We start from the raw sequence: 17,250 nt of genomic DNA, 5'->3' as shown, positions 1-17,250 counted from the left end.
GAAGTTCCTTCAGACAAGAAGAAAATCTAAGTCAGAGCATTTTTTCCTGATTTTATTGGATATATTTATTTACATTTCAAATGTTATCCCCCTTTCCAGACTCCCCTCTATTCCCCTATCGCATTCCCCCTCTCCTTGCTTCTATGAGGGTGTTCCATAACCTACCTATCTTCTCCCACTTCCCAGCCCAGACATTTTTCTACACTGGGGCATTAAGCCTTGGCAGGAGGGAATTCCACAAGGAACAAAGATGCAAGCAGATGCTTTTGTTTCCCTCGACACATCTCTTCATAAGCAAGGTTGTAATGAATGTTTTATAAGGGATGGAAATGTACAAGATAATTTAACTTATAAAGGTTGGGAAATTATCTTATGCCTGTTGGATAAGAGTAGTTTGGTGTGTTCTTTGTTGTGAATACTTGATTGAATTCAGAGTGTGTAGTGGCACAATGCATAAAGCCTGCAACAGAGTTGGGATGTGTGTGTCTATGGCTTGGCAACAGCAAGTCAAGGGGAACTGAGTGAAAGCAGCATACTAGGGTAGACATTTCCTCTGGGACAGAAACAGGGACAGTGGAATGAACCATAACATTTATAGAGGCAGGATAAGGCCACCAAATTAGAGATCACCATAGTGCTAGATGGCCCTGCTGGAGCTGGCACAAGCTATGGATAAAAGGTTAAGCCACTCATTTAATATTTACTGCAACAAATCCTCTTGTGTAGGTTTGCTCCTTTTTGTTCTCGAGCTCTTAGGTGTGTTATTAAGGTACTACTGTAGGGTCTCTCCAATTTCTTTATTGAGCTACTTGGTGTTATAAATTTTCCTTTTTACACTGCTTTCATTGTGTCCCATAAGTTTGTGTATGCTGTGTCATCATTTTCATCGAATTCCAGGAAGTCTTTAATTTTGTTCGTTTTTTCTTCCATGACCAAATTATCAATGTGGAAAGAGTTGTTCAGCTTCCATATGTACATGGGTTTTCTGTTCTTTTTGTTGTTATTAACGACCACCCTTGAGCTACCTTCCGGGGCACGCAAGAGCTTCTGCGCAAGAGCGTCTGCGACAGCAGCGCGGTGCACAGCTTTTTCCTTAGTGTCCTCGAAACCGGCGACGTCACAGCACACGCCGGAAGTGCCATTGTGGCGAGCGGACGTGGCGTGGCGGGTTTCACGAGCGGCAGCGGCGGCCGCGGCGGTGGCGGTGGCGCAGCAGTGAAACTCAGTGACTCCCACAAGAGATGAAATGTGGTCTGTGGGTCGGTATGACTACAAACGACTTCCGAGAGGATGGATGCCTCCCAGGAGCCATCCCAGTGATGGCTACCACAGTGTAGTTAATGTTGTGCCAAAGAGACCACCTCTCCTAGACAAGAGACCGCCTCTGCTACCCAGACCTGATGAAGCAGGCTACAGATTCTATAACAGTCGTGTTGACTTCCGAGTATGTGACAAGGGCCGCAGTTTTTCTCATGATCGAAGAAGTGGCCCATCTCGCAGAGGAGATGAATTAGGCTACAGTTGGACAAGAGACGATCATTCCACAAGCCGGCAGCCTTACTACAGGGGCATGAGAGATGGCTTTAGAAGAAAAAGTTTCTACTTTTCCCATTACTCAAGAGATCGTTCTCGCCATAAAAGGGAAGCTCCTTTCTTCAGAAAACCACCGGTAGGCCGGAAGGACTCCAGTGTGGGCGGATCCGGCTCCAGTGTCAGCCGCAGAAGGTATTCACCAGATCGGAGCAGGGCAAACTCCTTTCATCAGTCTCAGCACAGAAGTAAAGAGAGATCCATCCAATCTTTGAAAACTTCAAGAGATGCTTCACCATCAAGTTCGTCAGCAGTTTCTTCACCCAAGGTGTTAGACAAACCCAGCAGGCTAACTGAGAAGGAACTTCCTGAGGCTGAAAGCAAGTGGGCTACCGAAAGCCTAGAGAAGGCAGACGAAAATAACGTGGCTGAAATTTCTGAGTTTGAGGAGGGATCCACGGCACCCTTACTTATTGACCAGACAGAAGAACCCGAGTCAAACACCACAGATGGCAGAGAAGTGTGTGAAGACAGCCAGCTTAGCAGCCGCTCTAAAGCCATCGCCTCCAAAACCAAAGAGATCGAGCAGGTTTACCGACAAGACTGTGAGACTTTCGGGATGGTGGTGAGAATGCTGGTTGAGAAAGATCCCTCGTTAGAAAAGTCTATCCAGTTTGCACTGAGGCAGAACTTACATGAAATACATGAGCGCTGTGTTGAAGAACTCAAGCATTTCATTACTGAGTACGATAATTCTACTCAAGATTTTGAAGACCCGTTTAAGAAGAAGTAGTTTCCAGGTCAAGAAAATCTTTTAGATTTTTTTTTTCTCTTTGGACTGTGTAAATCCTTACTTTTGTGATGAAGAGAAATACTTTATGATAGCTGACCACATTTCTGGTATTAAATAAACATCTTCAATAGCTTTTAAAGTATCTTAATTCGAATGTTTCCCCTATGTGTAGGATATTCTACTTTATCTTCATACACTTCCTCTAAAAATAATGTTACATTAATCTTCAAAAAAAAAAAAAAAAAAGCAGTTCTGGAGAGCAGCTTCTGAGTTTAACTCATGTTCCATAGTGTTCCATGATATTTTAGGATAATAATCTTGAGCATCACGTAAAGGTTGTCTGTGTGTGTTGATTTCTGTACTGCAGAGTGCTGTGTACTGTTGGGACTTTGGTATTGTTATCCTACGTTGTCAGCAGAGTCGGCACAGTTGGTAAACATTCACCACCACCTTCTGATTGGTTTCATAAAGCACTGGCCGCCTATAGGTGAGGAAGGAAAGGCAGGACATCAGGGCAGAGATAGGAACTATGGTAAGAATTTGTGCAGGGAACTTGCCACCCAGACACAAAGGAAGTCTGACTTTCAGGGACTGAATGAGAGGTCACAGGCCACGTGACAGACATGGACCAAAATAAATGGGTTACTTAAGTTATAGGAGCTAGTTGGGAACAGGCCTAAGCTATAAGGCCTAAGCATCTGTAAATACCAAAACGTCCCTGTGTTATTGTTGGGAGCTGGTGGGTTGAGATAGTCTGATATTGGTCATTGGGTCTCAGGAGATTATTCTGGAGTTAAGATCATTCGAGGTGGCAAACCATAGGGGCACTGTTAGCATTTTGAGTTGCTGTGGTGGGAGAATTGGGTTCTGATGGTACCAAAATATACTGGTTTCTGTTGCTTATGGTCTTGTGCTTGACTCTTACCATCTGTTTATCCCTGGTGTTTGCTGGTCAGGGTGTGTCTATTTGGATCCTGTGTCTTTATTCCCTGGGTTGTTTCAGGTCTCCCTGTAGGTCTGTGGTCCTGGCTGCAACGAACTCCTCTTCTGCCTTCCGACTTTGGGGTCTTTAGAGGGGCATGTACACTGGTGACTTGTTGCCTTGGATGCAGTGGCTATTCTGGTAGGTCTTCTGGGATGCAGTCAGACTGTGAGGTCTTTAGAGGTGCAGAGAAGCTGCTGATTTATTATCCTGGTTGCAACAGATCTTCTGGGAGGCCCTCAGACTGTTGCATCTTCAGAGGAGCAGTCAAAGCTGTAGGACTGTGTGTAGCTGTTCTCTGGGGAGGTCCTCAAAATTCGGGGATTTTTTTTTCTGTGTATATCAGAACTCAGGAAGGCTTTCAAACTGTTGGGTCTCTTGCTCTGTGTGCAGCAGAGCCCCTGGGAGGTTTTCAGATTGTGGTTCCATTTTATCAGTTTCCCTATGTGCAGAAGAATTCCTGGGATACCTTCAAGCTGTGGTGTCCTCAGAGGAGAAAAACTAGCTGGCAATTTGCTCAGGTGGAAGGTGCCATTTGCAAGTGGACTGGAATTTGGTGAGTGGGTGTTTGGCAGGTGTGAGCCTTAGGGAGGGTTCTTTACAAGTTGCCTGTGTACAGAGGAACTTCTGGGATACCTTTAGACTATGGTGTCTTCAGGGAAGCAGACTAGCTGGCAATCAGTTCCCCTTTGTTCTGCGACTTTAAATTGTCGTAAATATTACAATAATAAATTCAGGTAAGAATTTCATTACTAAAACCACCTTATTTTGATAAAGTGGCCAAAAATGTACACTGAAGAAATGACAATATCTTTAACAGATGGTGTGGCTCAAACTCTCTGGCCATGTGAAGAAGAATGAAGCTATACTCTGTACAGAAGTCAATTCCAAATGGATTAAGCGTCATCACATGTAAAATATGGTGAAATATCTAGAAAAGAGGATAGATGGTTAACAGTCTTAAATTTGACATTTTTATCACACTCCTGCTGAGGTCATCACATTCTTGAGTCATAGAACATGAACAAATACTCAGAGACAGTAAAAATATAAGAGCCAGATACATTAGATTACTACAAGGACATAGATTTTTCTAGACACAGCAGGGAAAGTCGATATATGAATTCACAATGGTTAAGACAGCATGCATAAGACCTATGTGAACTCAAGTCAGAAAAGAATATCATAGTATGGAGAGCAGTGATGAGAATGAAATCCCAACAATAACTGAGGAGCTATTGGCAATTGATAGCAGCTGGAAGAGGGAGAGTCAGATTTGTTTAGGAATAATTTTTGGTGGATTGGCTGCACTTCAGTCAAAGATGAATTGGAATCTTTTTTAAAGAGTGAATGTTGTGTGCGTAGAGAAGTGGGTTGCATATGAGAGTAGTCAGGGGAAGGGTGAGTATGATTAAAATATACTGCACAAGCTTTTCAAAAAACTAATAAAAATTTCACAAGTAATATTTGCCTCACATAAACACAGATTTATTAAATGAAATACTGTTAAGATGATTTTACAGATATTTTCACTGTTAAAATATTTTAGGGAGCCAGAATTAACTATTTATTATACAGACAAATTTTGTGGAATTTGATAAAATATACTGATTATATTTCATTCAGGTAGTAGTATTTGAAAGGTTACAGGAAATTCTAAGCTGCAAACGGAAAATAATTTTAAAAATACTTTTGTCTTCCATTGCATTACCTTTTGCTCAACTTTGTGACTAGGTATAGTCACACATTACCAGATGGGTAAACTCTCTTTATCTCCTATTAGCCTGCAAGTCCTCTTAGCCAAGTGATCCAAAATAATCCATTTAGCAAACAATTAGCATTATTTTTGTGTCCATTGTTTTCAAGATCATATGGATAAGTGTCAAGCCATAAGCTGTAGGAAGCCATACATACATATACATATACACATACACATATACATAAGCACATACATACACACATACATATACACATACACATATATATACCATTTCAAACACAACACATATATGTATTTTAAAGATATCTGCAGCAAATATTTTGTTCTACTGTGTTTTTCTAACTAATAACTGCAGCCATAGTAATTAAAAAGTAATCCTAAAAGAGAAATTTGTCTCAGTTCTATTCTATAGTTTGATTTTACAATGGCATCTCCCTAAAGAATTTATTTTACCTTCAGAACTTTTATTTTTCTATATCACCTCAGTAAACAAGAGAAGCAAAGGACTTCATACTATAGCACTGAGAGTCTTGTCCAAGACATAGTTTATGATTTATACTCGGTGATTTTTCTGAATCATCTTGGACTTGACAATGTCCAGAAAGAAACAAGGACTTCAGCTTTATGGCTTCTCTGACAAATAAAATATGATACATCTGATTTGTCTTAGATTGTAGAATTATATGACATTACTGACATTATTAATGATATTCTGCCATACCTGAGGGGCACCTAACATAAATGTCATCAGAGAGGCTTCACCTAGCATCTGGTAGAAACTGACGTATAGACCCATATCCAAACAGTGGGCAGTGCTTAGTAAATTCTCGAGTAAACCATAAGAAAACCTACAAAATCAACTAATATGGGCCTTTGAGTGCTCATAGGGACTGTACTGTCAACCAGAGAACACGAATGGTTGAAACTAGGTCCTCTGTACCCATGTAACAGTTGTTCATCTGGGTCTTCACATGGGAATCCTAAAGTAGGAGTAAGGGCTGTCTGACTGTATTGCCTGCCTTTGGATCACTTTTCCCTAACTGAGCTGGCTCTACTAGCTTCAATAGGAGATGCGATTATGTAATTTGATATGTTAAGGGTGGTTGATATCCTTGGGAAGTCTCTCCTTTTGTGAGGAGAAGACAGGGCAGGTTAGAAGAAGGGACATGGGCCAGCCGGAAAGGCGGCTCGTACAGGCTGAGCAACTGGTGAGTGGGAGACCTAGGCTGCTGGGGAGCAGAGGGATCTCTGCGGAGTGCACAAGGAAAGGGCACCCCCTGCCCTGACCTGCCCTGTCCTCCCTGATCCAGTGACCAGGAACAGATCTTAGGAACTTCTGTTCCCAACCGGAGACGACTTCAGGACACAGAGCAGAGCCTGGACCAACTGCCAGCCGGAAAGGCAGCTCGTACAGGCTGAGCAACTGGTGAGTGGGAGACCTAGGCTGCTGGGGAGCAGAGGGATCTCTGCAGAGTGCACACGGAAAGGGCACCCCCTGCCCTGACCTGCCCTGTCCTCCCCGATCCAGTGACCGGGAAAAGATCTTAGGAACTTCTGTTCCCACCCAGAGACGACTTCAGGACACAGAGCAGAGCCTGGCCCACCTTCCAGCCGGAAAGGTGGCTCGGAGAGGCTGAGCATCTGTGACCAGGAACAGATCTTAGGAACGTCTGTTCCCACTCAGAGGCGACTTCAGGACGCAGAGCGGAGCCTGGCCCAGCTGCCACCCGGAACCTGGGCTGCTGGGGAGTAGAGAGATCTCTGCGGAGTGCACAAGGAAAGTGTACCAGGGACATAGACCAGATACAAGGGAAAGGCAAGAACATATCACTGACAACAAAATGGCAAGAGGAAAGAGAAAGATTATATCCCAAGGAAACCAAGACAATCTAGCAACTCCAGAACCCGGCTCTCAGATAGTAGCAAACATCGGAATTCCAAACACTCCAGAGAAAGAAGACACAGACCTGAAATCATGCCTCAAGACGCTGATAGAGTTACTTAAACAAGAAAGGGAGGAAAAGCAAAAAGATTCAGAAGCTTTTAAAGAAGAAACAAGAAAAACACTCAAAGAACTCAAAGAACGAGAGGAAAACAGAACCAAAGAAATAAAGGAATGGAAGAGAGAAATTAAAACAGAAATTGACACAAAAAAGAAAGCGCTAAAAGAGATAACCCTAGAGTCAGAACACCAAAAAAAAAAAAAAAAAAAAAAAAAAAAAAAAAATCAGGAGTCACAGAAGCAAGCATTTCCAACAGATAACAAGAGATCGAGGAGAGAATCTCAGGGGCAGAAGACAACATTGCAAACAGAGACAAAACAGCCAGAGTAGATGCAAAAAACAAAAAGCTCCTAACCCAAAATGTCCAGGAAATACAAGACACAATGAGAAGACCGAACCTAAGGATAATAGGAATAGAAGAGGGAGAAGAGTATCAACAAAGAGGCACAGTAAATATCTTCAAAAAAATCATAGAAGAAAACTACCCTACCCTCAAGAATGAGATGACCACGAGCATAAAAGAAGCCTTCAGAACTCCAAATAGGTTGGACCAGAAAAGAAATACCTCCTGACACATAATAGTAAATACATCAAGTGCCCAAAGTAAAGAAAGAATACTAAAAGCAGTAAGGGAAAAAGATCAGGTAACATATAAAGGCAGACCAATCAGACTCACACCCGATTTCTCAACAGAGACTATGAAAGCTAGAAGAGCCTGGACAGACATCATGCACTCCTTAAGAGAGCACAAGTGCCAGCCCAAACTGCTATACCCAGCAAAACTATCAATCACCATCGATGGAAAGACAAAGATATTTCAAGACAAATCAAAATTCACACAGTATCTGACCACAAACCCAGCACTACAACGAATTATAAGTGGAAAACCCAATACAAGGAGGGAAAATACAGCCTAGTAAAAACAAGAAAACTCCTAAACAAGAAAACTAAAAGAAGAAAAAAACACAGACACAACTCAACCCAAAAAAGCAAATATAGCAGGAAACAGAAACAATTATTCCTTGATATCTATTAACATAAATGGTCTCAACTCCCCAATAAAGAGACATAGACTATCAGACTAGATACATAAACAAAATCCAGCCTTTTGCTGCATACAGGAAACTCATCTCAGAGACAGAGGCAGACACTATCTCAGAGTAAAAGGGTGGGAAAAAAACTTCCAAGCAAACAGCTCCAAGAAGCAAGCTGGAGTGGCTATTCTAATATCGAATAAAGTAAATTTTTAACCAAAAGTTATCAAAAAAGATAAAGAAGGACACTTTTTACTCATTACCAGGGAAATCTGTCAGGAGGAACTCTCAATCCTTAACATATATGCTCCAAATAAAAAATCACCCACATTCATAAAAGAAACTCTACTAAAGCTCAAAAAATACATTTCACCCCACACAATAATAGTGGGGACTTTAACACCCCACTCTCACCAATGGACAGATCAGGGAAACAGAAACTGAACAAGGACACTGCAAAACTAGCAGAGACTTTGAACCAACTAGAATTAATAGATATATACAGAACATACTATCGTAAAGTAAAAGAATACACCTTCTTCTCACCACCCCATAGCACCTTCTCGAAAATTGACCACATAATTGGACACAGAACGAGCCTTCTTCGATATAAGAAGATTTAAATACTCCCATGCATCCTCTCAGATCACCATGGTCTACTGCTGGTCTTTAACAACAACAAAGACAACAAAATGCCCACATACACATGGAAACTAAACAACGCTCTGTTAAATGATAGCAGGGTCAAAGAAGAAATAAAGAAAGAAATTAAGGACTTTCTAGAATTCAACGAAAACGATAACACAACATACCCAAACCTATGGGATGCAATGAAAGCAGTATTGAGAGGAAAACTCATAGCCCTAAGTGCTTCAAAGAAGAAACTGGAAAGAGCTCACATCAGCAACCTGACAGCACAGCTAAAAGCCCTAGAACAAAAGGAAGCAGATATACCCAAAAAGAGAAGATGGCAAGAAATAATCAAAATTAGGGCAGAAATAGACCAAATAGAAACAAAAAAAAAAAAAAAAAAAAAAACATTGAAAAAATCAACAAAACAAAGAGTTGGTTCTTTGAGAAAATCAACAAGATTGATAAACCCCTAGCCAGACTAACTAAAGGGCAAAGAGAGAGTATCCAAATTAACAAAATAAGAAAGGAAAGTGGTGACATAACAACTGAAACTAAGGAAATTCAAGAAATCATCAGATCCTACTACAAAAACTTATACTCCACAAAATTGGAAAATCTGGAGGAAAGGACGAATTCATAGACAGATACAAGGTCCCAAAGTTTAACCAGGACCAAGTAAACCATCTAAATAACCCTATAACACCTAAAGAAATAGAAGAAGTCATCAAAAGCCTCCCAACCAAAAAAAAAGCCCAGGTCCAGACGGGTTCAGTGCAGAATTTTATCAGACATTTATTGGGGATATAACACCAACATTCGCCAAACTATTCCAAAAGATAGAATCAGATGGAATATTAACCAACTCATTTTTTGAGGCTACAATAACCCTGGTACCTAAGCCACACAAAGACCCTACAAAGAAAGAGAACTTCAGACCAATCTCACTTATGAACATTAATGTAAAAATACTCAACAAAATCCTTGCAAACCGAATCCAAGAAAACATCAAAACCATCATTCATCATGACCAAGTAGGCTTCATCCCTGGGATGCAGGGATGATTTAACATAAGGAAATCCATCAATGTAATCCACCATATAAACAAACTTAAAGACCAAAATCACATGGTCATCTCACTAGATGCTGAGAAAGCATTCGACAAAATCCAACACCCCTTCATGTTAAAAGTCCTGGAAAGAACAGGAATCCAAGGCCCATATTTAAACATAATAAAAGCAATATACAGCAAACCAACAGCCAACATCAAACTTAATGGCGAGAAACTTGAAGCAATCCCACTAAAATCAGGGACTAGACAAGGCTGCCCACTCTCTCCCTACCTATTCAACATAGTACTGGAAGTCCTGGCTGGAGCAATTAGACAGCAAAAGGAGATCAAGGGGATACAAATCAGAAAGGAAGAGATAAAAACATCACTCTTTGCTGATGACATGATAGTGTACTTGAGTGACCCCAAAAATTCCACCAGAGAACTCCTACAGCTGATAAACAAGTTCAGCAAAGTGGCCGGATACAAATTTAACTCAAACAAATCAGTAGCCTTCCTATACTCAAAGGACAAACATGTGGAGAAAGAAATTAGGGAAAAGGTACCCTTCACAATCGTTACAAAAACTATGAAATACCTTGGTGTGACTCTAACTAAGGAAGTGAAGGACCTGTATGACAAGAACTTCAAACCTCTAAAAAAAGAAATTGAGGAGGATCTCAGAAAATGGAAAGATCTCCCATGCTCATGGATTGGAAAGATCAACATCTTAAAAATGGCCATCCTACCAAAAGCAACCTACAGATTCAATGCAATCCCCATCAAAATTCCAACCCAGTTCTTCATGGAATTGGAAAGATCAATGTGCAATTTCATATGGAATAACAAAAGACCTAGAATAGCGAAATCCATCCTCAAGAACAAAAAAACATCTGCGGGAATCACTATCCCTGACCTCAAGCTATATTACAAGGCAATTGTGCTGAAAACTGCATGGTACTGGTACAGAAATAGGCAAGTGGATCAATGGAATAGAATAGAAGATCCAGAAATGAGCCCTCATGTATATAGTCACCTGATTTTTGACAAAGGAGCAGTAAACATTCAATGGAAAAAGGACAGCCTATTCAACAAATGGTGCTGGTCCAACTGGCACTCAACATGCAAAAGAATGAAAATAGACCCGTTTTTATCTCTTTGTACAAAGCTCAAGTGTAAGTGGATTAAAGATCTCCACATTAAACCAGATACACTGAAACTATTAGATGAGAAAGTAGGGAAAACCTTAGAACACATAGGCACAGGAGAAAATTTCCTGAACAAAACACCAATGGCTCAAGCTCTAAGGTCAAATATTAACAAATGGGACTAATGAGATTGCAAAGTTTCTGTAAGGCTAAGGACATCCTCAAGAAAACAAAACGGCAACCAACAGAGTGGGAAAAGATCTTTACCAACACCACATCAGATAGAGGCCTAATATCCAAGGTGTACAAGGAACTCAAAAAGCTGGACACCAGAGAATCAAATAACCCTATTAAAAAATGGGGTACAGAGCTAAACAAATCATTTTCAGTTGAGGAACACCGAATGGCCGAGAAACATCTGAGGAAGTGCTCGACATCCTTAGCCATCAGGGAAATGGAAATCAAAACAACCCTAAGATTTCACCTCACACTAGTCAGATTGGCCAAGATCCAAAACTCAGATGACAGCAGATGCTGGCGAGGCTGCGGAGAAAGAGGAACACTTCTCCACTGTTGGTGGGGTTGCAAGTTAATACAACCACTCTGGAAATCTGTCTGGCGATACCTCAGAAAATTGGATATAGTACTACCTGAAGACCCAGCTATTCCACTTCTGGGCATATACCCCAGAGACACGTTAATACACAACAAAGATATATGCACAACAATGTTCATAGCGGCTCTCTTTATAATAGCCAGAAGCTGGAAGGAACCCAGATGTCCTTCAGAAGATGAATGGATGCAAAAATTGTGGTACATATACACAATGGAATACTACTCAGCCACCAGAAACAATGACTTAACCAAATTCTTAAGAAAATTGCTGCATCTAGAGAAGATCATCCTGAGTGAGATAACCCAGTCACAAAAGAACAGACATAATATGCAGGCACTGATAGTGGGATGCTAACCCCAGAGGCTTACACTCCCCCAGAAACAACTCACAGACTGTATGAAGTCCAAGAAATAAAGAAAACAAAAAATATACATATATTCACAAAACAAGAAGACTTTGACTATTTCCATGTTGCGTTTAGTTTTGCATGTACTTTACGCTTAATACAACTAGTAGGTTTTCAATGCATACTGTCAAGCCCTTGGAAAAAATCAAGTACTGACTAAAAAACATATTCACATGGTTTTATGTAAAATTTATTTTAATGTCTGAAAAAACAGTACTGACAAAAATGTATAATTTTAAGCAAAAAATGTTTAAATCTGTACATTTATCTTTGTTTTGTAAAATAAAGTCGTTTAAAAAAAAGATGAAGGGACATGAATGAGAGGAGAGAAGGCAAGCTGTGATTGGAATATAAATAAATAAATAACTTAATTAATAAAAACCTGACATCTTAATAATTGAAAAACAGAATGACATAATACATCTTTTGACAAGTAAAATCACATTTCACTGAACAAATTTCCTTTGAAATAATTAATGAACTAGGTGATAAAGGAGAATGTCTCAGAACTCCTACTTCCATTCATGAAAAACTTGAATAGTTTTTTATTTGGTAAATGTATATCTGATCAAGTGACTAACTAAAAATGTTAGATACTTTATATTAACCCAGCACAATATACCAGAAACACTACTCTTCATACAGAATATCAATAAAAATTATATCCAAAAGGAAAATAGCTGTTGAGGGTTTTCTGGATTTAGGAACTCAATTTAAAAATATACAATGTAATTTTATAATGGATAAAGTTTTAATAACACCACTTAACCAAGTGACCAAGGTTAAGTTTACTAATAATGTGTCATGGTGATAACGGGCAGCCATGTCTCTAAAAAGATGTGATGAGAAGGGCACTTCACCTCTGCTATATTTCTTTCAAAATCCTATAACCTTCATCTAATCATGAGAAATTACTTCAGACTTACTCAATTTAAAGGACATTCTACAAATGCTCAATAATTATTCTTCAAAACTGACAGAGTTATAAAAATTAAATAAAGCCTGAAAAACTCTCACAAATGTCAAATTAAGGAAGTGTTCAGATCTGGGATACATCCAGTAGTATAAAAACAAAAAAAAAATACAAAACAAAAAAAATTGATGGTAAACTGGAGACATTTAATCTAAGAAATTTATTCATAGCAATAATATAGTAATTTCCTGTACTTCATGAACATATTATGTCTATAAGAGGTGTTAGGTTTAGAATAAATAGACTGTTATGTTGATACGAACACTCTCAGTACTATTATATATATTCAAATTATTTAAAATGTGTAGTCTACGTAAAATTGATTAGAAGAAAAATCAAGTGCTAATGAAAACAAATCATCCAATAAATAAATAGAAAAATGAATTACATAGACAGGTCCTTGGAAGAGAAATACAAACACTAGTTAATATATGGAAAATGTGTTCAATACACTTAGCTGTTAAAACTACAATGAGATTCTATCTCTCAGTTATAATGGCTATCATCAAGATAACAAATGATAACAAATGTTATCAATGACAAATGAAAAAAGGAATCATTAAATCCAATACATACGCATGCAAATTCTACAGCCACATGCAAACCAGTTAAAAGGTTCTTCTGAAAACTGAAAATAGAAGTGTCATACATACCATTATTTGGTACATAGTTAAAATAATCTAAATCATCTTGTCAAAGAAATAGATCATTATTCAGCTTTAAAAGAAAATATTGTCAATTTGGAAGGAAATGGTTAGATCTTAAGATTACCATGATGAATAAAATTATCAGGGCTCAGAAAGTCAGTTTCAAAATGCTTTTAAAAATCTGTATATGTATCCCTCTTTTTTAAGTAAAGTTGTAAGAGAAAAAAAGAAAGTCAGTTTTAGACATTTTCTCTTGTGTTTGATATATAAATTTAAGTACATACATCTATGACAATATGAAAATGATTTACATGTAACATGAAAGTAGAATCATAATGTTTGGAGTATATGAGAGACATAATACAGAAATGTGGTGAAGTTAGGAGAAAAAGGATAAAGACAATATATTACATGTGTTCTCTTATATAGAAAATTTAGATTCAGCTCTTCATCTTTGATTCAAATAAGAAGGACTATTTGATGAGATGGAAGTGACAAGCTGTAACTGGCAGGTAAAAAGGAAGGGGAGATGGAGAAGGTAGTGGATGAGCAAACATGAACAAAGCATAATGGCAAATATTAATGAAAATGCCAGAGCATTTCAATTAAAAACCTTCTCTGGAAAATTTAGATTTAAGCAATTTATTTTATCAAGACGCTTGACTGTCAGGATTTAGGGGGTACCTAATAAAATGTTATTTTAATAGAAAATGAAACTATTAAATTTCCCAAACATATTTTGTTAACAATATTTTATTTTCTCCAAAAATTATCTTTTAGAAATATGTGGACAGTCCCTGGATGGCCAATAGGATAGGAGGTCTATGGAGAAAAACTGGGAAAGGGGATAATATTTAAAATATAAATAAAAAATCAGGGACTTTACAAGGCTGCCCACTTTCCCCCTACCTATTCAACATAGAACTGGAAGTCTTGGCTAGAGCATTTAGACAGCAAAAGGAAATCAAAGGGATACAAATTGGAAATGAAGAAGTAAAAACATCACTATTTGCAGATGACATGATATTGTACTTAAGCCACCCTACAAATTCCACCAGAGAACTCCTACAGCTGATAAACAAGTTCAGCAAACTGGCTGGATATAAAATTAACTCAAACAAATGAATAGCCTTCTTATATTCAAAGGACAAACCTAAGAAAAGAAATTAGGGGAAAGATACCCTTCACAATAATCACAAAAACTATGAAATACCTAGGTGTGACTCTAACTAAGCAAGTGAAGGACCTGTATGAAAAGAAATTCAAACTTCTAAAAAGGAAATTGAGGTAGATCTCAGAAAATGGAAAGATCTCTTATGCTCATGGATTGGAAGGATCAACATTTTTAAAATGGCCATCTTACCAAAAGTAATCTACGGATTCAGTGCAATCCCCGTCAAAATTCCAACCCAATTGTTCATTGAGCTGGAAAGAGCAATGTGCAATTTCATCTGGAATAACAAAAGACCTAGAATAGCGAAATCCATCCTCAACAAGAAAACATCTGCAGGAATCACTATACCTGACCTCAAGCTATATTACAAGGCAATTGTGCTAAAAACTGCATGGAACTGGTACAGAAATACGCATATAGATCAATGGAATAGAATAGAAGATCAAGAAATGAGCCCTCACATACATGGTCACCAGTTTTTTGATAAAGGTGCTGTAAACATTCAATGGAAAAAGGACAGCCTATTTACAAAATGGTGCTGGTCCAACTGGCACTCAGCATGCAGAAGAATGAAAACAGACCCTTTCTTATCTCCTTGTACAAAGCTCAAGTGTACGTGGATCAAAGATCTCCACATTAAACTAGGTACACTGAAAGTATTAGATGAGAAATTAGGGAAAACCTTAGAACACGTAGGGACAGGAGAAAATTTTCTGAACAGAACACCAATGGCTACTGCTCTAAGGTCAAAGATTGACAAATGGGACCTAATGTAATTGCAAAGTTTCTGTAAGGCTAAGGACACTGTCAAGAAAACAAAACGGCAGCCAACAGAGTAGGAAAAGGTCTTTACCAACCTTACATTAGATAGAGGCCTAATATCCAAGGTATACAAAAAATTCAAAAAGCTAGACACCAGAGAATAAAACAACCCTATTAAAAATGGGTTCTCAATTGAGGAATATCTAATGGCTGAAAAACATCTAAGGAAGTACTAGAAATCCTTAGCCATCAGGGAAATGCAAATCAAAACAACCCTGTGATTCCACCTCACACCAGATTGGCCATGATCCAAAACTTAAAGGACACCAGATGTTGGCGAGGTTGTGGAGAAAGAGGAAGACTTCTCCACTGTTGGTGGGGTTTTAAACTGATACAATCACTCTGGAAATCAGTCTGTTGGTTCCTCAGAAAATTGGACATAGTACTACCTGAATATCTAGCTATTCCACTTCTAGGCATATACCCCAGAGACACTCCAATATTCAACAAAGATACATGCACCACAATGTTCATAGCAACCCTATTTATAATAGCCAGAAGGTGGAAATAACCCAGATGTCCTTAAGTAGATGAATGGATACAAAAATTGTGGTACATTTACACAATGGAGTACTACTCAGCTATCAGAAACAATGACTTAACCAAATTCTTAGAAAATGGTTGCATCTAGAGATTATCATCCTGAGTGAGATAACCCAGTCACAAAAGAACAGACATAATATGTAGTCACTGATAGTGGGATGGTAACCCCAGTGGATCAGACTGCCCCAGAAACAACTCACAGACTGTGTGAAGTTCAAGAAAAAAAAAAAAAAAAAAAACAACCAAAAAAGAAAACCATTATGCTCAATCTTTACACACCAAGAAACTTTGGCTAATTCCAGGTTACATCCTGTTTTACATGTACATTTTGCTCATTGTAAACTAGTAAGACCTTAATGCAGAGTATCAAACCTTAAAATAAAAAAAGCCAAGCACTGACAAAAATGTATTTGTATACATTTATGCAAAAATGTTTATAAATTTTTCTTTTATCTTTTTTTTAAATAAAGTTTAAAGTAAATAAATAAATAAACTTGCTTATTCATGAAAAATATAAGAAGTTTCTACACTCAAGAAAATTGCAATTACAGAGAGGTTTCTAAGTTCTCAACAAATAAATGAAATGTGGAATATGGAAAAGGAAAAAAAAAGATTAGTAGCTTTTATAAGATTAGGACTTTGCAGTTTAATTTTTTGTTATATTTGAGCCTTGAATTTCTAATTGACGATATAACTAAAACCCCTTTCACATAAGAATAAAAATTTAAAGAATGAAGACATTAGTCCACAGAGAGTTTAGGTACTAACTTTGTTTGCTTGTTTGTTTACGTATTTATGTGTTTATTTATTTATATTATTTCAGTATACCATTACAGAATATCACTGTTTTTTTATGATTCAGTTTATCCAAATAATTTAAGGTTATCAAAGTTTGAAAAGATATAGGAGCTAAACATGTATCGTTAAGTCATTTTTTGCTGGCTAGAACAGAGCATTGGATTCTATGAAACATATTTATAAATTGTAGATTATTTTACAAGCTTGTGTTGCTTCTTATTTAAATTTTTAAAAATGCTTGATATTAGCAAAGAAATAAGTGGTTTGTCATGCACCTCTAAGTAAGTTTCTGTAAACATGATTATACTGCTATATCCTTGGGAGTTGTCCTACAAATATCCTTACTAATTCAAATATCTTGGAGACATTAAAAGAATGCG

At 38.1% G+C, this 17,250-nt stretch overlaps 1 protein-coding gene across 1 annotated transcript; it reads left to right on the top strand.

Annotated features, from left to right (window-relative positions):
• Positions 1-1,246: 1,246 nt before the first annotated feature.
• Positions 1,247-2,323, top strand: LOC308414858 (periphilin-1-like; the record flags this gene model as incomplete). The annotated part of the gene is made up of 1 exon (XM_080910060.1): positions 1,247-2,323. One exon carries the CDS (start codon positions 1,247-1,249, stop codon positions 2,321-2,323), a length of 1,077 nt encoding a protein of 358 aa, XP_080766186.1.
• Between the last annotated feature and the right edge of the window lie 14,927 nt (positions 2,324-17,250).

This window comes from Micromys minutus, assembly GCF_963924665.1.
Source record: "Micromys minutus genome assembly, chromosome: X".
Taxonomy (NCBI): Eukaryota; Metazoa; Chordata; class Mammalia; order Rodentia; family Muridae; genus Micromys; species Micromys minutus.
The sequence above is the reverse complement of the archived record's forward strand: the minus strand, read 5'-3'. Positions and strand labels throughout refer to the sequence as shown.